Source organism: Maniola hyperantus, chromosome 12 (genome assembly GCF_902806685.2).
Source record: "Maniola hyperantus chromosome 12, iAphHyp1.2, whole genome shotgun sequence".
Classification (NCBI taxonomy): domain Eukaryota; kingdom Metazoa; phylum Arthropoda; class Insecta; order Lepidoptera; family Nymphalidae; genus Maniola; species Maniola hyperantus.
In genome coordinates this window covers 13446029-13472909 of record NC_048547.1, presented here as the reverse complement: position 1 = coordinate 13472909, position 26881 = coordinate 13446029, and the positions used below count along the sequence as shown (strand labels likewise).

At 37.9% G+C, this 26881-nt stretch overlaps 1 protein-coding gene across 5 annotated transcripts in view; it reads right to left on the bottom strand.

Moving 5' to 3' along the window:
• Positions 1-1252: 1252 nt before the first annotated feature.
• LOC138403113 (angiotensin-converting enzyme-like) overlaps positions 1253-26881 on the bottom strand; it is a 41266-nt gene continuing 15637 nt past the window's right edge. For 2 of the 5 annotated variants that reach the window (XM_069502328.1, XM_069502327.1), the window contains exons 2-12: positions 11784-12005; positions 9840-10095; positions 8895-9038; positions 8289-8480; positions 7156-7423; positions 5992-6116; positions 4632-4759; positions 3914-4128; positions 3254-3394; positions 2112-2287; positions 1253-1398 (exon numbers count right to left, since the gene is read on the bottom strand). In XM_069502328.1, coding sequence (XP_069358429.1) covers positions 1328-1398; positions 2112-2287; positions 3254-3394; positions 3914-4128; positions 4632-4759; positions 5992-6116; positions 7156-7423; positions 8289-8480; positions 8895-9038; positions 9840-10095; positions 11784-12005 — 1938 coding nt within the window. In that variant the 3' untranslated portion in view covers positions 1253-1327. Of the gene's footprint in view, positions 1399-2111; positions 2288-3253; positions 3395-3913; positions 4129-4631; positions 4760-5991; positions 6117-6161; positions 6287-7155; positions 7424-8288; positions 8481-8894; positions 9039-9839; positions 10096-11783; positions 12019-21607; positions 21753-26881 lie in introns of those variants that run through there. The other 3 variants (XM_069502330.1, XM_069502331.1, XM_069502329.1) reach the window with 3 other exon arrangements.

Below are 26881 nucleotides of genomic sequence, written 5' to 3'. Positions count from 1 at the left end.
TATTTGATATTTGACACGATACTTGTCAAGATATTCTGTTATATCTCGATAGTCTTCGTTTCGTAATATTATAGAGAGAGAGCCAGCGCGTGCCAGAGCTTCGTTATTTTATAAAAGCTGAAAGTTTATCTGCGTATTGTCCCCAACACAGGGAGGAACGATCAGCGACTATGAAGTTTGGATCATGGTGGCTTTGGGAGATAACAGGAAATAAAGTCCTAAAGAATCTTACGTCAAAGTATTTATTACCCAAAACTACCATGATCAAAATTTCTTAGCCACTGATTGTTCCTCCCTGTGTTGGGGACAATACGCAGATAAACTTTCAGCTTTTATAAAATAACGAAGGTCTGGCACGCGCTGGCTCTTAGTCCAATATGCTCCATTTGGAACATATTGCAAAATGTAACTTATGTTAATAGAGGCGATAAAAATAACACAATATTTTTATGACCGTTTTATTAGAATGAAAATTAAATCAGTCATATTGATACATTCAATAATGGTCCTTCGAGCCGGATTTGTCAACCGTTAAAGTTTTGACATTCTTTGTTCTTTCATCTCCTGGCACTGTGGCGAGCGCTGTAGTCTTCTTATAAGTGGGAGGTCTTGGCTAGAATTCCCAGCAGGAGTAATTTTCGAAATTATAGTTTCAAGTGGTAATGGGCAGGGCACGTAGTTCAGAAAACTGTTTTATAAATAATAGACGTTGGAGTCCACCCTCGTAGCTTTAGTTTTAAGTTCGCGTAAAAATTATCACCACTCTATCATCTTACAAATCCAACAACCGACCATCAAAAACTGTAATTTATTACCTATGTCTTTTAAATAAAATATTAATTGGGACAAGAGAATAACAAGAGAATCGGTCTCTTGTACACACTCTCTAAACTAAACTAAAATGACACGTCTAAATCTATTGCTATCCCTGGCATAATGTTGCTTGCCAAAAAGGACAGGACTAGATTTAGACGTGTTAATTTAGTTTAGTTTAGAAATTCTGTACAAGAGAATCGGCCCCATTATTGACTTTTGATTTTTTAAATAAATATCATGATTTCTTAAAATTATTCTCTTTAATATTGAATTATCCCCATAAACTACTGCTATACAAAAAAATCACATAATTTTATTACTATAGTCCAAGACCCCATGCCGGCGTCTTCCCGCGTGTCTAGGAGATTGAAGCTTCCGTTCCATTCCGTTCCCTTTTAAAGTAAATGGAGCCATGGGATGAAATGAAACATAGCACAGCATTATATTACAAAACATTTATTACGAATACTGCTCCTAGACGTCAAATTATCCTATGTAGTAGTAAGTACGGTCACGACTCGTGCACGGGCTCGGGCTTCGCCTTCGCGTCCAGGGCGGCCAGCTGCTCCTCCGTGCAGTATTCTGAAACAAAAACATTTCTTACGGTCAATTCATAGTAGGAGTCGAAGCGTAGATGCACGAATGTGCGCGTACACGCACGCATGGTCTTTTCACGTGGTCTCCACGCGAAAGTGAGAGTGAGTAAGTGAGAATGTCTTAGAGGACATTCTCCCTTACTCACTCTCACTTCCTTCACCGTTCTACCATAGAACAGCGAGAAATCGTGAGCATATGTGGTCGACATCCAATCTACTCGCAAACGTTTTTAGTCTACGTTTCTGATACGAACCGCTAAGGTTTGGAACCGCGTATCAGCAAGCGCAGTGTGGGACGACCTCCAACCCGCTGGACTGACGACCTTAAGAAGATAGCGGGAAGTGGGTGGATGAGAAAGGCGGAGGATCGTGTGTGGTGGCGTGCTCTTGGGAAGGCCTATGTCCAGCAGTGGACGCAAACAGGCTGATTGATTGACGGTTTGGAACGGCCTTCCAGCGTCCGTTTTCCCTGCCACGTATAACTTAAGTAGCTAGCTTCAAGGAAAGAGTGTAATAGGCATCTTGTAGGCAAGCGCAAGACCTTATTGTAGGTTTCTTGAAAGCATGACTGTCCCGCTATAAAAAAAACTTTAGCTTGCTATAGTGGTTTAGGATATGCTGGTAGCTTTGTTTCTTCTATAACTTTATTTCCGATTTTACCTCTCAGGGTTGCTACTGTTTGGTCATATAATAACTCACGCATTTTGCTAGGCTCCCAGCCGATGTACTCCCCGGTGCGCTGGTTCTCCGCCTGCAACCACTCCCGCAGCGGCCTGAAGTACTCCAGCAGCCCGTCCGCCTTCATCGCGCGCTGCCCCGTGAGAGCCTCCATCGCGTCCGGCCACGGCTTCGACGAGCCCATTTTTAACATATTTCTGGTGGCAAGAAATAATCACATTACCGCTAACCGTCATCCAAGCTTTTGAACACAAACCCCGCAATGCGATGCAGTAAGAATAATTAAAACAACACGAACAACTGCCAGTGAACGTGTTGCCAGTGATGACATATGGATCCGAGACATTGTCGCTAAATATTGGTCTCATAAGAAAGCTCAGAGTCACTCAGCGGGTGATGGAGAGAGCTATGTGCGGAGTTTCTCTACGTAATCAAATCAGAAATGAGGAGATCCGTAGGAGAACTAGAGTAACCGACATAGCTCAACGGGTTGCGAAGCTGAAATGGCAATGGGCAGGACACATAGTTCCAAAAACAGATAGACGTCGTTGTCTCAAGTTGCTGGAATGGAGACCTCACGCCGGAAGACGCAGCGTTGGAAGACCCTTCCCACTAGGTGGACGGACGACATCAGACGAGTCGCAGGGAGCCGCTGGATTCAGGCGGCGCAAGACCGTGGCGTGTAGAAGTCCCTACAAGAGACCTATACCCAGCTATAGACGTCTATCGGTTGATGATGATGATGATAAACAACTGCGCAGCGCGATTTTATGCCGGAAAGCATCTTGATGCCCGAATGAGAAGCATCTTGCATTGCGCAAATGATGTCACAAATTTTTGCGAAGTGTTGAGTGAACTGGCAATTTTTGACGATGCGATTTAACGTCGCATTTCGGTCTTATGTTCTAGCCATAAGGTTCATCAGTTTTTTTACTAATCTTTACAACACAAGTCTCTCTCTATCTTTTCAATTTTGTTTCTTAATAAAGACGCTTCTGATTCGGGTCAATCAAATATGTCTTTGAGTCAGATCTATTCTATAATGTATTCTTGGTTAAAGGTAATGTCTAATCCAATAGAAATGTGGTTTCACAAATGAATTTGGCTCGGTTCAATTTCAAATAATACAAATAATTGATTTAAAATTACAAAGTTTCACTTACGATAATGCATTTCCAGCGTTAAAGCTCTGATAAATATCACAATCAACCAGTTTCTTAGTGAGATCTTCTGGTACGTACTCTCCAGCCAGCTGGCAGAGAGCTCGATGGAATTGGAACTGGATTATGAATGAAACGTAGTACCTGGAAATAGATACCAAATTTAGGTGTTAAGTTTTAAAAAATGGTCATAGGTCATTAATGAATATTTTGAAAAAGATTGGCCCTAAGAGACCTCCTTGTTGAAAACTTAAATTCGATTTATATTATGAAATAAGAGTATGGTGGTCATGTGGTTTAAATAGCTTAATTGGCTGCTAATTATGAGGTCTCGAATCCAAGTTCTGGTTCAGGCCAAAAAGTGAATGGGTGTTCCTAATTTAATGTCAATGGCAGCCTGTAGTTTGAAAATTAGCAGTGTTACACGCCTGTATATTGATTCTTGGAGAACACGTAAAGCCATTGATTGGCCCTACGCCTAATTTCTCTCCGGTCGCGTCAGATTGCCTTCCCACTGGATTATGAAAGTGCACCTGTGTTTACACTACACTTGTGTGCTATATGATCTCAATCATTATTATTTGTTAGCTTGCCTCTCGTTGAGATAAGCTCCATGTCCCAAAGGTCAGGAGAACATTATTAGTCATCCAGAACGTAACCTACCTCGCGTACTCCACATCAGCAGACACGTGGTACTTGGCAGCGGCGTCAAAGTCCTCCTCCGTCCTGTTGACTGGCGGCTCCACGCCTTGCAGCTCGTCTCTCAGCCGCCAGTAGTGGCAGTTGTAGTCATCTGGTGTAGTTGTTCCTCTAAACACACCGTATCGGAATAAATCCAACACATACGCGAATGGCAGGAACACGATTTTGTCTATACCCTGTAAAGATGGAAATATTTATTGATATCACTGCTAGTATTAGTTGCTCAGTATCTCTCCTTCAAGAGAGGCAAAGATCACACACAGATACAGCCTGGTAAGTCAAAATACATATTATATGAATCATAACATTTTTGGTAACACTGAAGAATTGAAGATGTTTCAAATTTTTGTTGGAAACATAAACATCTCACAGACATTTGTTGTTGTTCTTCAATCTGTTGCATATTGGAAATTTAGTCAGGAATAGTTGTGTCAATCCGAATGCAGAATTAGAATTATTTTTTAGTTTTAGTTTCTTTGTTTTTGTCATGTTATGTAATATTTTTTGTGTGCAATAAAGTATTCCTATCTATCTATCAAACGCTCAATCTCCAGTTGTCCGAAAAAAATTACCACGAAGCATTCCTGATGGTGGCAGTGAATTCACAGGCGGTTCTTGTTGATAATGACCAACAGGCTGGACACTAGCAAATATTTAACAAAAGAAGTAAATATCATACCATTTTATAAAGCTGATTGATTTCAGTCTGTTCATCTTCAGCGTCCCCATTAACCAAACCAACTCGACGTAGATGTTTAGGAGATGACACCGACAAAGCTATCGTATCACCAACAGCTTCATGGAAACCTTGAAAAGAAGATTTTGCTGCATCACTACTTTTCACCACTGAGAGCAACAAATTTATTGGTACTAAACCCCCATCATAATCATGATCAACCCATCGCTGGCTGAGCACGGGTCTCCTTTCAGAATGAGAAGGGTTTGGTCCACCACGCTGACTAAGTGCGGATTGGCAGACTTCACACACCTTTGAGAACATTATGGGAAAACTCTCATGCAGATTTCCTCACGATGTTTCCCTTCACGGGTTCGATCCCGGGCACGCACCTCTAACTTTACGGAGTTATGTGCGTTTTAAGTAATTAAATATCACTTGCTTTAACGGTGAAGGAAAACATCGTGAGGAAACCTGCATGCCTGAGAGTTCTCCATAATGTTCTCAAAGGTGTGTGAAGTCTACCAATCCGCACATGGCCAGCATGGTAGACTATGGCCAAAACCCTTCTCACTCTGAGAGGAGACCCATGCTCTGTAGTGAGCCGGCAATGGGTTGATCGTGATGATAATGTATTAGAACCTGATACAAGCTGAATTAGGATCTGATTAAAATCCAGATGGGTTCATTATTAAGTATAAATGATTAGATATATTAAATAAAGATTAAGAGATTCGAGTCAACAGAGAAGTACTACCGATGATGGACAGTTATTTACATGCACTTCGTTAATTTAGACAGAGAATTAAAGTTTGAGAATAGAAGAAGACTTTAAGAATAGGAATCAAAGGTTATGTCAGAGATTTATAACTCTGCTCTTTCTTCTAAAATACGACAGAGACTTCGAGACTTCGAGAATATCTCCGACATGAGAAATTGTATAATTCAATATTGAGTTACATTAATATAATCAATCCACGGAAAATAGTTAGTATAGCACTCTCTCGGTTACGTAATATCATACAAATGACAGAGACAATAATCTCAGTGGGCGTTAACCGTTTTGAGTCACCAACCAATCATAAACATGTTTTCAAAAAACATTCGAAATTCAATTCGCAAACATTATTAAAAAAAAACATTTGAAATTCAATTCGAAAACATGGTTTCGTTTGTGAGTGGTTGGTGATTCGAAATGGTTAACAACCTATTGAGATTTTCGTCTCTGTCATTTATATGGGATTACGTAACAGAGAGAGCGCTATACCAACTTCTTTCCGTAGATAGAGAATAGGTATATCATAAATAGGTATTGATATTATGTGTCAAGACGGTTAGTCACATGATACTCTTCAAAAATCACCTGGATTCGCTCCAGCACGGAAAATCACAGGTTTATCCCTGTACTGCAAATAATACTGGACATGCCCCATTTCATGATGGACTACCCTCAAATGCTCCATATCCACTGTCGTACACATTTTGATCCTGTATTGTAAAGATAGTGTTAGTATTACAAGGATTGATATTTACCTGGGTTGGCTCCATCACGGAATATGACCGGCTGATGTTTATATTGTAGGAAGTATTGTATGTGGCCCATTTCATGGTGAGTCGTTTGGAAATATTCGTAATCGACTGTTGTGCACTGTTTGATCCTTCAAATTAAGCCAAAATGTTAGGAATGAAATTTTGAATAGATTGTACCACCACCGAATTGTTTATTTCCTACTTTATAAAATCAGTTGCGACGAGGACGCAAGCACTGCCCTATCTTTTATCACATAGATCCATACATGTTACTATTATAATAAATTGAAAGATGACTTATTAGACTAACGGAAAATAAGTAAAACTCCAAAGCAGTCAGAAATCAGGAAGATAAAGATTACAATTGCAAATGTATAGTGTTAGAAATTAGAATAGAACTAGGCGTAAACAAGATCAACGAATAAACTTACTACAGAGAGCAAATTTTCAAGACGCGCCTAAAAAATTTTAATTCAGAAAAGTGGAATAGGATTTCAGATTACAACAAAACATTATTACCATCATATTATAAACTAGCCTAAAAATCCTTCTTTTATCCCGTTAGGAGTTAAAATCTTTTCTAGCAGAACACGTCTACGTCATAATAACTATCTGCATGCCAAATCAAAATCCTTCAAGTCAAGAGTGAATAGGCATTTTCTAGGCGAGCGCACTCCAATTTAGGCTGCATCATCACTTGCCACCAGCTGCGCCATTGCGGGAGAATGACAGCTACACTGTCACGATCGCAATCACCTCTGATTGGTTGACGCTCGCTCACTATTGGCTACAATGCATTGTTGCAACAAGAATCGCACGAATTCAGCCAATCGCCCTACAGGTCTGATTGCGGCCAAGCGCTGGGCTAAATAAGCGCTGCGTAAGCAGCGCATATTTTCAAACAACCTGATCCATCCAGTAGTTTGAGCTGTGCGTTGATCGATCAGTCAGTCAGCTTTTCCTGATATATAAATAGAAGATCAAGAATATGGTGTACCTAAAATCTTCACCATCATAAAAGTCCCAAGCTGAAGCGTGACAAACAATGTCGCGATCCGTCGGTTTCTCAATAATGGAATTCTGCCAGAACTTCTCCGGCATGGCGGTCAAGTTCAACGACCTGAAGAATTCATCAGACATTTGGAACATCTTCAAAGCCGTGAAGTTCTGGTCTCTCATCGTCTTCGTTATGTCTATCTCTTTCTTGTCTGGGTAGGGGCGGGTGAAGGATTCGATGTTGTTCCACGTTTGTGCCCACATGTTACCTGCAAATTCAGAGGAACACTATTTTTATATTTTACTAGTTTATGCTCGCAACTTGGTCCGCGTGGACTACACAAACTTCAAACCCCTATTTCACTCCCTTAGGGGTTGAATTTTCAAAAATGCTTTCTTAGTCATAATAGCTTTCGCTAATCCTTTTTTTATAATATTCCTTGAAGTACGAGGAAGGTTCTTACGGAGAGAAAAATTTAATTCAACCTCCCCCTCAATTTTCTAAGCTCCACCCGAGCGAAGCCGGGGCGGTTCAGCTAGTTATCAATATATGTAATATCATATCAATTTTATCAATATCAATCAGCTATCGAAGGACAATAAAAAAATATAATTTTTATCAATCTGTCAATCAATTAGCCCTACATTTTTGGTCCTTCGAACCGGATCAATCAAAAATGCATGTATTGTTCGGTACGCTTGTGTCCCGAACAATACTACATGCATTTTTGATTTAGATGAAAAAATAACTAGTATTAAAAGCAAGATCTGATTGTCTGTAAAACTGAACAAGGTTCTGAGAGGAGATCCATGCTCAATAGTGAGTCAACAATTGACTGATGATGATGATGAAATACAAAATTATTCATCATCATCATCATCAATCGATAGACGTCCACTGCAGGACATAGGTATCTTGTCGAGACTTTCCGGTGCAAGGTTGCCATTCTAGCACCTTGGGACCCCCAAATCGATCAGTTTTTCGAACTATATGCCCTATATGATCTCCTCATATCTGATTTGATCACGTAGAAAAACTCTAAGCACAGCTCTTTTATTATTTAAACATGATAATTTATTGTTAATTCCTACCCACAGAAAAACAATGATTACTGAGGAGCAATATAGCTTTACCTAACAAATGCGCTGGGATTGGTCCCTTAGCCGACACGATATGTTCTCCATACTTGTCCCTCAGCCGTTTCCTGACATACGCGTGGAGTTGCTGGTACAGAGGTTTCACATCCTCCCAGAGCTTTGCTAACTGTTGCTCGAAGTCTGGCACCTCGTATTCTGACAACCACCAATCAGCTACGTCCTTGAAACCTGCAAAAAATTCATAGATTAGTACTTTAGGTCCCGAGCACCCTTATTATAAATGCCAAAGTGTGTTTGTTTGTTGGGTTGTCCTTCGATCACGTCGCAACGGATCGACGTGATTTTTGCATGGGTATAGTTAAAGGCCTGGAGAGTGACATAGGCTACTTTTTATCCCGAGAAATCAAAGAGTTCCCACGGGATTTTTAACAACCTGAATCCACGCTACTCGTATAAGGTGCTTTATAAAGAGCTATATTGGACAAGCTGAGGCATGAGTTAGCTACAGACGCCCGCCTTCCTCGCCTCGTTGTCCAGCTGCACCAGTGAAGTTCTACCTCGGATGGGCGATGCCACTCCTTCACGCGTTCCTCAGAGTCTCGTGATTGTGTCAGTATAAGAACTAAGGTGCAAACTGCTCACCGTTAAGCTTAGCCGCCTCGTTGTCCAGCTGCACGTACTGTGTGAAGTTCTGCCTCACGCTCGCGCCGGCCGCGCGATGCCACTCCACCCACGCGTGCTTTAGCTCCTCAGGGTCTTGACTCTTCGCGAAGATCTCCGTTATCTCTTAAAGGAAAATTGAAAACATGAAACGATTAGCGTATAAAACCCAAGAAGAAAATTGAGAGAGGTGTGAATTCTGTAGCTCTGTCGATACTAGCAAAAAAATTTGATATGTTCTTATTTGGATTTACGGTCTGTTGGAATATACAGGTATTTCAGTAGTTTTAGTTCCTATGCTGGCGGAAAAATTCAAACTGATGAACAATTTAACGTCGTCGTCATCCTAACCTAAAATACACTTCACTGCTAACGTCTTTTTAACCGACTTCAAAAAAAGGAGGAGGTTCTCAATTCGTCGGAATCTTTTTAGCGCTCCGGTACGACGCCACGTAGAAACAAATTAGGGACTGCCGTATCTGTTCCAGGTTAACTCAGTTCGATCTATGTAAAAATCCAGTCAAGAGCTACTTGTCATCCTTATCTCAACCCATCGCTGACCCACTACTGAGCACGGATCTCCTCTTAAAATGGGAAAAGTTTAGGCTATAGCCCATCCCCATAGCCAAATACGGCTTGGCAGATTTCACATACGTTAAACAACATTATAGAAAACTCTCAGGGATGAAATTTTTCTCAATATGATTTCCTTCCGCATTGAAACAAGTGATATTTTAATTGCTTCAAACTTGTCATAGAATAAAGAAAACACTGTAGTAGAGACAGACCGAAATGGCAATTGGGGTGGGGACGCCCCGCACACCCGCACAGCCCCCGCGCTTATCCGGTGCGGGATAACGCGGGTGACGTGCGAGAGTGCAGGTGACCTGTCGCGTACAAGATCGAAAACTTAATATATACACTTACCAGGTTCTAAGGACAGATCACATTTGGTGTTGTTCTTAAAGTCGCAGATCTTGGAAGTCGCGTAGTTCGACTCCATCCCTGACACGCACTGCATCAGCAGCTTGTATTTGTCATCAGGCAACGCCGCCACCCCTAGCTGACTGTACTTCTTGAACATCCGTCTTAGGGCGAAGTCTTGGAAATCTTGCCACCTGTACATTTTCGTTTCGCTCCAAGCTTGCTTCTCCTGCTTTGAGAGTTCTAGTTGGACTTGTATCTGGAAAAATAAATAGAAGCATCCTAAAATTTTTGAAGAAGAAGAAAGCTCAGAGTCACTCAGCGGGCGATGGAGAGAGCTATGCTTGGAGTTTCTCTACGTGATCAAATCAGAAATGAGGAGATCCGTAGGAGAACTAGAGTAACCGACATGACATAGCTCAACGGGTTGCGAAGCTGAAGTGGCAATGGGCAGGGCACATAGTTCCTAAAACCGATAGACGTTGGGGTCCCAAGGTGCTGTAAGTAGGGTTAGTAGGGTTCACAGATTAAGGAGTGAGTGAGGAGGATGACTACGGAACCCTACACTGCGCGTGGCCCGCCACGCACTTGGCCGGTTTTTTCTGAGAAAGGACTAGCCATATTTGCTCTATATAATATGTGCCAACTTTCATATAAAAAACGGTTTACCTACCTACTCTTAAGATTATATATTTTCTCAAAATTTACGCAAAATAGTCGAATTAGTCTTCCCATTATGAAAACCCTGGACCCTTCAAACAAAGCTTATCTAGTTTAGCTGAGTATTAAACACAACAAAACCAGATTGCCTGTTTCGCTCAAATTACCGTGATTAGTGATTAGTTGTGATTAACTGATCACATACAATTGTATGTAATGAATACCTATAACAAATAGAACGCAATTTACGATCTAATCGTATTGAATACCGCCTCTATATACAATAGTAGGTAGGTACAGCCACACGAGTAGATATTATAGACCAGAGGGGAAGCTTCACACTAGCTCACGCACACCACGACGTGCCACGGACGCTCCGTGCGCCCAGTTTGGCGGCAAACGGAGCGTCCGTGACACGTCGTGGTGTGCGTGAGCTGCGCTAGAGTGAGTGAACCTACAGCCAGCCGCTAGTATGAAGCTTCCCCTCTGGTCTATATTATCTACTCGTGTGGTACAGCCACTCGAATCGCGCTGCCAATAAAGTGAAAAAGTCTAAAGCAAAATAAGCTCTCGCGCGTAGCGATACGGCATAAACTATGACATATTGACATCATATTTTTAATTTTTTTTAAGTATATTTTTCCATGTAAATTATAACTAAATGTGTAACTTGACACTATTGTAAAATTGCGCGCCATTGATGGCAGATTGTATGTAATTGGACTTTTATATTTTTAAGACCCTATGTACATACAATTTTGCAATTAATAACAAATAATAGTGTAACTAGCCTGCAGGCACGCGGTACTACTATTGGTTCGAGGTGTCATTCGAGTTTTGTTTTTCTCGATTGTAAATTTGCTTTTTTTGACTCTAATATTTTTTTAATATTTATAAATCGATTGTAATACCTTGACAAAATCATTTCGCTGCGCTAAAACAACCGTTACAATTTCAGCGTGTATAATCCTATGTAATATTAGACTTTTACGACTTACTCGATTTTATTAATATTCTGACTTATAACTATATTTTTTTTTTAACAATAGACCGTCACGTTCGAACTGATTACTCGACCGCAATTACTTTATTAAGCCTAGACAGTAATGTGTTATTGTACTGAGTTTGTTGTGGGTTCTTCTCAGACCTTGAAGACCCTTGGAACCCTCGTAGCTTTAGTTTTAAGTTTACGTAATTAGTTATCACCACTATAGGTAATATCATATCACAAATCTAACAACTGACTGAATAAATGATTTGACTTTGACTTTGACTATGAAGACTTACCCGTCGTTCCTCGTTCTCCTTGGTGATGTTGGAGGTGTACGCCCACTCGGCCAGGCTGGCCTTGTTCTTCCGGACGCCGGCCATCTTGTCCAAGTGCATGATGTACTCGCGACCCTCCTGCTCCAGCACCTCGAGGTCGGGGTCGCGACCCTGCGTGGCCACCACGAACACAGCGACGATGGCCGCGAGCAGCACCGCGCCGCCGCCGATCTTCAACATCGTCTGAAATAAGCAACTAAATCAAAATCGGTTCATCCGTCGAAGGTGCGTGCCCAACGAATCAAACCCAACAGTGGTGTAACAGTGTGACTCTTTGGGAGTGCATTGAATTTTTTCCCCATCGAGTCACACCCAACAGTTACAGTGTAAGTTGTGCCTCGTTAGGAATTCTAATGTATAGGTTACAACTTAGTTGGGCCATTACGAACGTGCGAACGGGGTCATAAATCATTTTAATCAAGGGTTGTGAGAATGCCGCAGAGTCGTTATCGATAAAGGGATGCCGTTCGGATACAGGTAGTAGACGTAGGTAAAAAGTATGGGCGCTTTGTATAACCAGCTGCGCGATTGCGGGAGAATGACAGCTGCAATGTCACGATCGCAATCATCTCTGATTGGTTAACGCTCGCTCACTATTGGCTACATTGCATTGTTGCAACAAGAATCGCACAAATTCAGCCAATCAGAACAATTTTAGACAATCGCTCTACTGTTATCAACAATCGACAAATCCTTTTGTTGCTGTCACACGAAACACCAGAGCGTCGGGTTCCAGTTCTATAAGGCCTGTCAGTGCGAGCGAGAGGTCCGATAAAAATGATTTATAACGTTCCTAATAGCCCAACTATAGCAATAGTGTGACTCGATGAGATAAAAATTCGATGAGTTCCTACTTCCCAACGAGTCACACTGTGACACGATTGGGTGATGATGGTAGACAAATTGTTATCAATTTAATTAATTTGAAAAAGAGTGTATGGAATTTTCTATACACAGATATACCTCTACACGTTAAACTTATAACAACCCTCTTTATGCGCCGGGGGTTAACAAAAACCGCGATCTTGGTGGTATATCCGTCACTCTCTCCATACAAACGACCGGAGTAATTAGAGATCAGATGCAGGACAAGCAAAAGGTAAAAAAATTACTTGATTATAAATTTTTAAGGTTGTTTTACCTGCTAAATTGAAAAAACTTGTATTGAATAACACTAGGATTCTTGGACGATTACTTAACTTCAAAATACCAATAAAAGTTTCTGTAAAACGACCAAAAACTATTATAATATAATGTAAATAATATGCAGGTCAAATTCCAAAAATGCGATATAAACAATTTTAAAATGTCAAATCTCGCGCAATAAATTATGAAGTCAAAAAGAAAAGGTTTTTTCAGAGCTTTTTTATAATATTTTTTGTCTTATTTTTATTAGGACCGCCTTTGAGGTTTTTTTGCATTTTTCATTTTTTTAACCTACAAACTCGTATTATAAGTAGGTACCTACTTTACTTTTTAGATGCATTAATTTTGACCCATTACCTATAGAATTTTATAGATTTAAGCACAGTAAATATAGAAACCTGTTATGTATAGTAGGTAATGCGGCATACGTACCTACCTACTAAAATTTTGAAAAAAAAAAATCAGGTGTGTGCCTACCTAAATAATAGTTTGACAAAAAAAAATCGACAAAAAATGGTTTATTCCCTAATCCCTACAGTGATTTCGATAGGTATTTGAAAATCAAATTAAATATTGCCATTTGCCATTGAACCAGTGGTAAATTTGGCACTTGACGATTCAAAAGTACTTGGAAAAGTTTAATTGAATAAAACATAATAATACTTAGTCTTATTTATTTATTTACTAGATGCCCGCGACTTCGTCCGAGTGGATTTAGGTTAATCCCATGGGAACTCCTTGATTTTCCAGGATAAAAAGTAGATTATGTCCTTCCCCGGGATACAAGCTGTCTCTGTACCAAATTTCAACCAAATCGGTTCAACGGTTGGGCTGTGAAAAGCTAGCAAACAGACAGACAGGCGGAAAGACAGACACACTTTCGCATTTATAACATTAGTATGGATTTAAATCACTAAACAAACAATGCCCATATACCAGTGCCATAGTATATCTCTAAGTACACTAAGTAAACCCCATGCAGAGCCGACGGTGTGCGTCCAGCCGAAACGACATCACAAGGTCTGTGTCATAGAGATGGGCGTTATTGGCTATTTCTGGCTACGGTTATCAACAGTTATTTAGTTTCAATACCGATATTGATAACCGTTGCCGAATATCGGTATCAGAGTTGTGTTTTAACTGTAATATGCGCAACGCGCAATGGTTTCCGTTGTAGTAACTAAGCCAGCTGCCGTATCAATACCGTCCGTATAGCTAGCGCGCGCATATTTCACTAAAATAAAACCAATTTTACCTTCATGAATATCGTGAAGTAATCACAACCTTAAGTTCATAGCAGCAAAGTTTAATTATAATGATCATTGACATAGGTCAAACTATAGAGGACGCCTGCACGGATAGTCATGTTATAGTTTAGATAGGTACTTATTTATCACTTGCATTAACGGTAAAGTCTGTTCACTAACTTAGTATCGCTACACTTGCAGGCGCATTTATTATTTTGCTTTTATTAATATAATTTTTCACTGTGTTTGTTAAATAAATGTTTTCTATTCTAAGAATAAAATAGAATACCTGCTATATTTTTCTTATGTTTATTGTAATAAATAAAAATAAATAATAAACACAAGTTGGGTAGCGACACTATGTTAGTGAACAGACTTTAGCTGAAAAGCTGTGATAGCCAAGTGGTAAGGACGTCCGCCTTCTAATCGGAGGTCGGGGGTTCGATCCCGGGTACGCACCTCTAACTTTTCGGAGTTATGTGCGTTTTAAGTAATTAAATATCACTTGCTTTAACTGTGAAGGAAAACATCGTGAGGAAACCTGCATGCCTGAGAGTTCTCCATAATGTTCTCAAAGGTGTGTGAAGTCTACCAATCTGCACCCAGCGTGGTAGACTGTGGCCAAAACCCTTCTCACTCTGAGCGGAGACCTGTGCTCTGTAGTGAGCTGGCGATGGGTTGATCATGATGATGAGAAAACTGCATGCCTGAGAGTTCTCCATAATGTTCTCAAAGGTGTGTGCGTCTGCTAACCTGCACTTGGATAGCATCCACGACAGACACGGTCGACAAGTCGCCCGGCAACTCAGTCGCCGGCTACCCTTAGAATCTGTAATTTATATGGAAGTCGGCGTGTGTATACGCCGCCGTACAGTGCATTCAATATTACCTGGCGTGTTTCCACTTGAACGTAAACAATATGGGTAATAAGCCAAACACTCATAATTTTTAAAGGAGCCGATTCAACCGTATATATTTTGTCGCAAACTAACCAGTATTGATACCTTTGAATTCACTCGCCACGACTTACTCCTATTGTTATTGCTAATGACGGTTTCAAGTGGAAACACGACATTCTATATTGAATGCACTATACTATCCAAGTGCGGGTTAACAGACTCACGCATCTTTGAGAACATTATGGAGAACTGGGCGACTGACTAGTCGATAGTGCGTAATGCGTCTTAGAACCTATAGAAAAATCCTGACGCACTGACTGACTGATCAACACCCAGCCCAACCAAACCCATGGACCTAGAAAGCTGAAATTTTGCACAGAGCTTTCCTTTATTCCTATTTTTTTGAAAACCTATAAAGTAAAGTAAACCAAAACAATATAAATACTAGATAATGCCCGCGACTTCGTCCGCGTGTATTTAGGTTTTTGAAAATCCCGCGGGAACTCTTTGATTTTCCAGGATCAAAAGTGGCCTATGTCCTTCCCTGGGATGCAAGCTATCTCTGTACCAAATTTCATCAAAATCGAATAAACGGATGAGCCGTGAAAAGCTAGCAGACAGAAAGACAGACACACTTTCGCATTTATAATATTAGTATGGAGTATGGATAACAAAGATGTTTGCAAGTACAATAGGCGGCCTTATCGCTAAAATAGCGATCTCTTCCAGGCAAACTTAGGGTCCCGGACCCAAGGAGCTAGAATTTTAATTTTAATTTAATTTAATTTAATTTAATTTAATTTAATTTAATTTAATTTAATTTAATTTAATTTAATTTAATTTAATTTAATTTAATTTAATTTAATTTAATTTAATTTAATTTAATTAATTTAATTTAATTTAATTTAATTTAATTAATTTATTTAATTTAATTTAATTTAATTTAATTTAATTTAATTTAATTTAATTTATTTAATTTAATTTAATTTAATTTAATTTAATTTAATTTAATTTAATTTAATTTAATTTAATTTAATTTAATTTAATTTAATTTAATTTAATTTAATTTAATTTAATTTAATTTAATTTAATTTAATTTAATTTAATTTAATTTAATTTAATTTAATTTAATTTAATTTAATTTAATTTATACAGGGAGTTCAAAAACCGCGGATTACAACTCAGTTTTACACTATTAATAGAAAATAGATCGCTCATAAAGTTATCTTATAAAAGCTCTATAAAACCGTATGTTTAACATATTTGTATGATAAAAAACTTCAAACCGGTCGGGTCCTAGGACATTAACAGCATTGCCCGGTTACTGGTTAGGCTTCTATTAGACGTGCCACAACCCCGTAACAACGGCAATATTTTAGCTAGCTGATTTTTATTATAACTAGCTGATGCCCGCGTGGCCCCGACTTCGACCGCGTGGAATTAGGTTTTTTAAAAATCCCGTGGGAGCTCTTTGATTTTCCGGGATAAATCCAGGTCTTTATCTATACCCATGCAAAAAATCACGTCAATCCGTTGCACCGTTGCGACGTGATTGAAGGACAAACCAACAAACAAACACACTTTCGCATTTATAATACTGGGTACTGATTCCCACAAAAGCATTCGTATTCAATACGCTATGTATTACAATAAAACGCACTGTGTTTGTTATTTTAATAAGCGGTGATAGCCACTAGGCTAATATATCGGCCTTCTATATATACGAGTATTTCTATTATTCTTCTAGTTTTTTCTTGTATATTTTTATTTTATTTATTTATTTAAACAACTTTATTGTTAACATTATCACTACATTATTTTAGTATTTATGTATGTTTTATTTTAGTAGTTATGTCATTTTAGTTCTATATAATAGTATTAATATTTTTTTTTACCTATCAGTATAATTTCTGTGGGTGGAATATAATTTTATAAACTGAAATTATCATTTTTCGGTTGCTTGTTGTCAATACTATCTTCTTTGTACATTTTTATATTTTTCTCGCTTGGTGTAAAATACCGTATTATTACTTGAAAACATCGTGAGGAAGCCTGCAGGCCTGAAAGTTCTTCATAATGTTTTTAAAGGTGTGTGAAGTCTGCAAATTCGCAATGGACCAGGGTGGCAGACTATGGCCTAAACCCTTCTCATTCTGAGATGAGACCTGTGCTCAGTAGCGGGCTGACGATGTGTTGCTCATGATGATGATCATACACTGAACGTTTTCTGCCCATCTGCATGGCGATCATCTCATGATCCTTTTACACTTCTACACCTATTCTGATTTATGTGTGTGTGGTCCGTCTGAATGCACACTTAGCTATGTCGATGTAAAGTCGATGTCCTGGCAATAGATCCTTCAACGGGTTTTGTTTTTATTGCTGAAATAAGCGCTGCTGTATGCAAAAAGGGTAATAAAAATCTTATTAGGTATGTTCTCCATGAAATCGATGTGTATTCGTTTTCTTTAAAGCTTTAATTACCCTCTAATGAATCAAGATTTAAAGCTTAGTACCTACAATAACAGTCTCTTTAATATAAATGAGCGTGTTAAGTATTTTACTTGATTATTAAGTACATAAGGTGCTACGTATGTTTTTTTAGGGTTCCGTAGCCGAATGGCAAAAAACGGAACCCTTATAGATTCGTCATGTCTGTCTGTCCATCTGTCTGTCCGTCCGTACGTCACAGCCACTTTTTCCGAAACTATAAGAGCTATACTGTTGAAACTTGGTAAGTAGATGTATTCTGTGAACCGCATTAAGATTTTTACACAAAAATAGAAAAAAGACCGGCCAAGTGCGAGTCAGGCTCGCACAACGAGGGTTCCGTACAACAGTCGTATTTTTTCGACATTTCGCACGATAATTCAAAAACTATGATGCTTAAAAATAATTAAAAATCTGTTTTAGAATGCACAGGTGAAGACCTTTCATATGATACCTCACTTGATATAGTTATCTTACTTCGAAAATTGAAAATACTAATTATTAATTTATGACCACAATTTAATTTTTTTGTGTAATGTAACCACAAATTCACGGTTTTCCGATTTTTCCCCTAATGTCTGCTATAAGATCTACCTACCTGCCAAATTTCATGATTCTAGGTCAACGGGAAGTATCCTATAGGTTTCTTGACAGACAGACAACCAAGTGATCCTAAAAGGGTTGATGAGCCCTGATAAAACTGATGGGATTTAACTATTTCTTTTTGCTAAATTAGTATGTTAAAGTCACGGGTATCAGCTAGTTATAGATTCAAATACCAAGTATCGAGTATCGGTAATAGATATTAGATTATAGATATACCATATAAATCAACACTTTGTAAGCAAAGCGTTTTCAAAAATTTCCAAAATTACCAGAAAATCAATCTTAGAGATAGTACATTATTATGTAGCAATCCGTTTCATTACGAAAGGAAGGTTGCAATATAACAGCGGATGGCAAAATATACCAGCGCCATCTGTTGTTGACTTGCGTCTCCAAACGAAATGCAGCCTTATAAATATAGTTTTATGAGACTACTCTTTATTATTTAAAACAAATCTATACTAATATTATAAAGAGATAAAGTTTGTAAGTTTATTTGTAGGAAGTAATCTCTGGAACTACTGAACCCATTTTGAAAATTCTTTCACAAGCAGAAAGCTACATTATTCCTGAGTAACATAGGCTATATTTTATTTTGAAAAAAAATTTAGAGATCCCTACAAAAATTGTAATAATGTGAAAAAAATCGTCTCATCTATGAGCTTCCACGGCGTGCGCTGTGTAAATAGTAATTAAAGTTACACGAAAACAATGTTCGGTGGAATTGTTCCTCTTAAATAGCTCTAAAAAAGTCCGCGACAGCATATATCTATCTTTTACGGTAGGCTCACAATAACCATGTTTATGATTTTGAAATGTGCTCTAAAACAAAGCTTTACTTTCTAAGGTGTTTTTACTATTATGGCATTAATCCTTATCAAAATAAAATTATTCGTCATCAGGAATGTTTAATTTAGACCAAAATTGCGGTGTGTATCATTTCATTTAGAATAATATCTTAGGAGATATCACGAAATTAAAATAATGGCGACGGCCGCGGCATCCCGGCAGGGACAAGAGTGTAGAAGGCGGGTAGACAGGCGCGAGGGGCGCAACGGATCGACGTCATTTTTTGCGTGGATATAGTTACAAAGCCGGAGAGTGACATTGGCTACTTTTATACCGGAAAATCAAAGAGTACCTACGGGATTTTTAAAAACCTAAATCTACGCGGACGAAGTCGTGGGTATAAGTCCCGTAAATTGCTATTGAGCTGGAACCATGTCTTAATAACATTCAAATGACGTTATTTTGACGTCAGCCGAAACAAAAATATACCATCAGCTCGGAACTTCAGTCTAGTGCTGATGTCACTAAAATGGCGGCCACGAGTATAAGCAACTTGCGGGACTTATATCAGCTAGTATTTTTTTTAATAGATATTGCGAGCAAACGAGCAGGCGAGCAAACGAGCACCTGATGTAGTATTCAGATAATTTAAAAAATTAAACCCTAGTAGCTTTCGCATAGCTTTTGCTGTGCTTCAAGGCTCGATGCAAGGTGGCATTTCATCACACGCAACCAGTCCGGACGGTTCATTTGAAGACGTAAGATATGACAGGTTCCAAGAAGTCCAACTAGGTAATATTATGATGAAACCAGACAAGAATTTATTTGCACGCATTTGAAACTTATTTTTAATTAAATCTTCCGCGTCTTCGTCCGCGTGGATTTAGGTTCTTAGGGTTCCGTACCCTAAGGGCGTTTGTGCACTCATCCGTATTCGGTTTGTATTCGTGATTTTTTGAAGTTACTCATTCGATTCGTATTTTTACGGAATCCGTGATTTCACGGAGGAATGCACACACGCTCTAAGGGCCTTTGTGCACTCATCCGTGATTTGACGGATCCGTGAAAAAATACGAAACCAATGTAGGTATTTGTATAAAATTAAAATATAAATATTTTTTATTCAATTAAACTTTTACAAGTATTTTTGAATCGTCAGATGCATCTACCACTGGTTCGGAATGACCTAGACGCCTTATAGACGCCTAATTATAGCCGACACCCCCGATCGCCAAGCTTAGGCAGTTGCTTAGCATAAAAGTCGGCCCACGCCCGTTCGGTACCCTCATATTCCGCACATGGTCTTGATTACGTGACTTTTGAGTCCACCAATCACAACAAAGCGTTCTCTCCTATCCTCCAACATTTTACGATTTTGATTTCATGCAAAACCTTGTACATGCGTCCTCCAGGTTGAATTCTCTGTGATACACCCTAAGGTGGGTGTTTTAGGGTGCATAAATGTTATATAGTAGATGAGCTGATATGGGTTGGACATGGGCCATGGCAATTTTCTTGAGCCCACATAATTACGATTCATTTCATGTTCATTATGCGACATTGGCACAATCCCCTAGCCTTGATACGAAAAGTAAGTAATATTATGTTAAGCTTTTTAACCTACACATTCTTTAGGTCGCGCGTATATCAATTTATTTCATTTTTATATTCAACCTACTTTTGGATGAGACCTTGATGTATGGTTTTTTTATGTCTATCTAATCTAAGTTTTAAAAAATCCTTAAAGCAAGACAATTGCTATATTTATTTATATTTTAGTTCATTTATATTTTAGTTATAATTATTTCAATATCTCTATATAAATATAGTAAATTAATATTTTTTTAATACAATTTAGAATTTAACGCTTGAGATAGATACATAATATTTAAAAAAAATTAAATGATATTATATAAAATTTAATTACTTAGCATTAAACTAGCAAACACACCCGGGCTTCGCTCGTTTAGGCCTAAGTTTAAACTTTTTAAGACTAGAGCTTTCAAAGTTCAAATACCGGTTCCATCCATCTTAGACTGCATCTTCACTTACCACCATGTGAGATTGCAGTCAAGGGCTAACTTGTATCTGAATATCTGAATAAAATATAAATTAAAAAAAATCATAGACTCTCTAGTAAAAATAATAATAATATACTATATACTGATAGTAAATAAAATACATTGTAAAAAGTGGGGCAACAATAATTTTGATTAAAATAAAACAAATGCGTAGTAATTGTAAATCCCTACATATTAATGTACCTACCTACCTAGACAACTATGCATAGTACCTACCTAATTTGTTGATTACAATTTAAAATTTAAATTACACGTGTTTGTCTTATGAATTCCTACATAATTTAATTTTAATCTTATAATTAACAAAAGCAAATAAGTGTGGAAAAATGTTTTTTTTAATTTGCGGGTATTCAAATCTGTTACTACATATTTTCTTACCAACTAAGTACTTATGTATTTACATAGAGAAAGACTTTAATAAGGAAGACTTACTTGAACAAAATGTTTTGAAGTCAAATCACGTACAAAAACTTTAGCGCCATGTTGTAAAAAAAAATAACGCATAAATATAGTACATAAAAACTTACCTATAAAGAACCTCGCTATAAAAAAAATACAATGACAATTTTAAAAATGGAATTGTCAAAATCGTATTGCGTCTGTTTCGAACTTTCGAAAATGGAACGGCCAGTCGTCGCCGACTTCGACCGGCCGATGACTGAGCGCGAACGCAGCCTTGCTACCACTCACACATGCTCAACATACAGTAAAACAAACAAAATTAACACCAAATAACATTACAGAATTTTCGACTTTATCTATATAAGCACAGGAAGTATTTTTGTTTGAATTTTTTTGGCTTTGGTCATGGGTTGAGGATTAGGAATGTTCGACAACGGATTTAATTGGTTGTCAATTGCAGATGCTTGATTGTTTATTTTTGTTTTTGTTTCATTAACATTTAAGTAGATGTTACTTTTTGTCACTGACTGACTAATCTTAGGCTAAAATCATACATAGTACCTAATCTAGAAGGAGTGTAATTTAATCTAAAACCGTGTCAAATTGGTGAAACGTATTAAAATTAAACAGCAAAACAACATAGGTAACAAAATAACTAGCCAAGCATCTAACTATTTACAAGTTAAAATTATTTAAGTAACAATCTTTCCAAGACACAAGATTTTCAGCTGCTTAAAAAAAAGCTGTTGCATAGGCGGGCGGTGTAAATATACAGGATTGCAGAACGCTACCAAAAACTTAGCGTTAATTTATACTACCTAAACACAATCCAATACCAATAACCATTTGCCTCATTTTGTAGTTTTAGTGATTTAATATTTTTCAAACCTGCAATGTTAATAGCGTGCAAATCTCGGGTCAATGCCACACCTACGACGCAGTATTACGCAACGTTCGTTGACCTCTAGCGTCAGTCAGTTTATTTACAATATATCGTGAACTATGTATTACATAATAAAGGATTTTATAAATATTTTTTTAAAATTTGGTACAATGGTAGCTGATGCTCCGAGTTAATTTATATAGGATAGTTTTTTATTTTTATAAGAGTAAAATCAATAAAAAATTCGATCCTGTATCCCGAAAAATCCCTAATTTTTTTTTGATACAGGATCTAATTTTTTATTGATTTTACTCTTTAACTTCGTGAAATCTAAACTGATTTTCACATATTTTTTTCTTCACAAAGGTCGTACTAACAGGTTGGTACCATGTAAGTTTGGTGAAGATTTGATGAACAGTTTCGGAAATAGATGATGGAACTCTTCAACGGGTAAGAGCATTTATCGATTTTACTCCATGACTTTATCAAATTTCAACCGATAATCCACGCGGACGAAGTCGCGGGCATCAGCTAGTGGTCAAATATTTTTTTGCATTAAAATTAATTATTCATCGCCTGCAGTCTGCACGTTAGCATTGACATAGATTTTCTTGAAACATATAAATAAAAACAAAAGCGTGTTTGCATTTTAACTGTAAAATAAGCAGTAAAGTCAATGTTGCACCTAACATTTTAGCATTTATTATTTTTATATAAATTACTAGCTTATGCTCGCGACTTCGTCCGCATGGACAACATAAATTTCAAACCCCTATTTCACCCCCTTAGGGATTGAATTTTCAAAAATCCATTCTTAGCGGATGCCTACGTCATAGGTAATGCATGCCAAATTTCAGCCCGATCCGTCCAGTAGTTTGAGCTGTGCGTTGATAGACCAGTCAGTCGGTCACCTTTTCCTTTTATATATTTAGATAATATTAAAATAATAAATGCGAAAATGTGTCCGTCCGTACATTTTCACGCCCATCCGTTAAACCGTTTTTGACGACTTTTATTACAGAGATACCTTGCATCCCGGAGACGAACATAAGCTCTAATTTCATCCCGTAAAATCAAAAATAGATTTTTTTTAAACCATTTAGGTTTTTAAAAAATCTCCACACGGACTTCCTCTATAATAAAAATATGTTGGTAATGGAAACATCGTATACTTTTTACCTTACAATTCCAAGACTAAAAACTGATCTCAACTAAAAGTTTTTTTTTAATCTGACCTACCTAATACCTATTTTGTAAGAAGCTTTTACAGATGATCTATAATGCCAACCCCATCGATACAAACAACTAAAAGTTATAACTAAGTATAACTAGTTTGTTATATTTAGCGCAAACCGTTATATCAATTGGCAGGTGAACTGTCTAAGTATTTACACGCGTAATATATGTAGGTATGTAACATGTAGGCACAATATTATAAGTCCCGCAAATTGCTAATGCGCGTGGCCGCCATTATAATGACGTCTGCACTAGACTGAAGTTTCGAGCTGATGGTGTATTTTTATTTCGGCTGACGTCAAAACGACGTCATTACGATGTTAATGAGAAATATTGCCAGCGCAATAGCAATTTGCGGGGCTTATACTTGCTATATGGTTTTTTTGCTATTTATTTAGAAGATTAGTCACTTCTCTAACAAATAAACCTGGAATAGCGGTGGAATAGTTATACTCGGTGTCTTTCTCTGTCATCAGTAATTTGACATTTGAAGGAAAAAGACAAAACAGAGTATAACTATTCCACCGCTATTCCAGGTTTATTTGTTAGAGGGTTAGTGACTATACATATGTCGCTTCGTTAGTTACAATCGCCAAAACCTTACCGTCTAATAGGTACATAATATCAACTTAGCTTTATCGCAAGCAAGAAACGAGAGAAAAGTGATAGGTAGGTACAATCAAAAATATTTAAAAAACCGGCCAAGTGCGAGTCAGGCTCGCGCAACGAGGGTTCAGTAATCCAGTCGTATTATTTCGACATTTTGCACGATAAATCAAAAACCATTATGTATAAAAATAAATAAAAATCTGTTTTATAATTTGCAGGTAAAGCCCCTTTCATATTTGCCCATTTGGTATAGTTAGCTTACTTTGAAAATTGAAAATACTAATTATTTATTCATGAACACATTTTAATATTTTTTTGTGATGTAACCACAAAATCACGGTTTTCGGATTTATTCCTTTACTTGTGCTATAAAACCAACCTACCTACCAAATTTCATGATTCTAGGTCAACGGGAAGTGCCCTAGTCCCTATACTATAGGTTTTCTTGACAGACACAACGGACTGACTGACAGATGGACAGACAACAAAGTGGACCTATATATTATAAGGGTTCCTGTTTTCCTTTTGAGGTACGGAACCCTAAAAATTGAAGGGGTGCATCACCATAGGTATTTTTTCAGTGTCAAAAACCGAATGAGACCGACCTGGGAGTAGGTAGGTATATCATAACCCTTATTATAAATGCGAAAATGTGTTTGTTTGTTGGTTTGTCTTTCAATCACGTCGCAATGGTTCAACGGATTGACGTGATTTTTTGCATGGGTACAGATAAAGACCTGGGGAGTGACATAGGCTACTTTTTATCTCGGAAAATCAAAGACTTTCCGCTGGATTTTTAAAAAACCTAATTCCATGCCGATGAAGTCGCGGGCATTAGCTAGTTCACAATAATTAAGAGATTCAAGTCACTGGCCAATAATTGATTAGCCATACCAATAAACTTTATGTAAATAAGCTCTGAGATAATAAAAAGAACCATAACAGGTCCACACTCCACAGGTGGGACGTGGGTGGGACAGTGAAGCCTTGCCAATGACGTCGGCCTGAGACCATAGTGCGTGTAGGCACATTGACCTTAGCAAAGCGCACTGACCCCATTGACCGGACAAATGTTTTGTTTATCTCTCTACGTCGTATACCTCATTGCTGCGCGTCGTGACCCCTTCCCATTATTCAAATAATAGTAGGGTTTTCTGGGGATAATAAAGCGGAGGGTTATTTTGACAACCTCCTTGGTGCAGTGGTAAGCGCTGTGGTCTTGTTAGTGGGAGGTCCCGGGTTCGATTCCCGGCAGGAATTTGGAATTTTATAATTTCTAAATTTCTGGTCAGGCCTGGTGGGAGGCTTCGGCCGTGGCTAGTTACCTACCGAAAGCAAAGGTTTAATAAAAACTGCCATACACTTTCCAAGTTAGCCCGCTTCCATCTTAGATTGTATTATCATTATCACTTACCACCAGGTGAGATTGTAGTCAAGGGCTAACTTGTATCTAAATAAAAACAAAAAATGGTTCTAAAATCCTTCCGCATAGCTAGGTAAAAGGCCGGAAACGCAGCGGCGGTTCCTCTGGTGCTGCAAATGTTCATGGGCGGCGGTAATCACTTAACATCTGGTGACCCGCCTGCTTTTTGTTCGCTATGACTATTAAAAAAAAAAGTTCAACTCTACTATTTGAACTGCAGCTCGCACCAGCAATGCGCGGGACTTGAATCACTTTTTAATACCTACCTACATGGCATATACCTAATATTTTTTATCAAATCTTTGAAAAGGGTTTCTTGCTAGTTCTTCTCGGTAGGAACGGCATTCTGACACAGTCATAAATGCATTTGACGATTCAGAACCTACTTGTAAAACTTTAATTGAATAAAAAAATATTTTGATTTTTAATTTTAAGAGAAAGAGATTTCGACTCTATTATCATCAGAAATGTTAGTGACAATAACCACCGACCGTGCTCATGCCAAATTCAGACCTTAAAGTCGGTTACCCATCCAGTTACCGGCTTGAGTCAATGTTGCTTTTATCACGATTAAGATCAACCCGTGTCACCGGCCCATGACCTGATCACGGAACTTCTCATTCTGATTCTTAGAATGAGGATTTAGGCCATAATCACTCTGGCCTAGTGCGGATTGGCAGACTTCACACACCTTTGAGAAAATTATAAAGAACTCTCAGTTCAGGCATGCAGGTTTCGTCACGATGTTTTCTCTCACCGTTAAAGCAAGTGATAATTATTTTAATTGTCATCTCACCTCAGGACACATTTTCGATTTTCCCAATTTTTCCGGTTCTTATTTTTTAAGATCGAAATGTGAGAATGAGCTTTGAAAATTTGGTAAGTAGGTGGTAAGTCGAGACTAGTCATGGTTATGGCCAAAAAATAATAATTAAAAAAAATGAAAAGCAATAGCTGTACATTAAAATAATTGACGACAGCGATGTCTAGCGGGCACTAGTAGAAGTACAGCTTTATACTTTGCTGCCAAGATGGCGCTAATTGAAATGTTTAAAAAATATGTTATAATTAAAACTATGTATTTAAATAAACACTATTCTCAATTATTTTAAATTTAGTAAATGACACAAAAATATTAAGATTTTATGTATTATGAAAAATACATCTATAAAATATAATCTTAGTCAAAATACAAATATATACCCGAATGTCAATTCGTGTTTTGACATCTAGCGTGCGGTAGAAAAA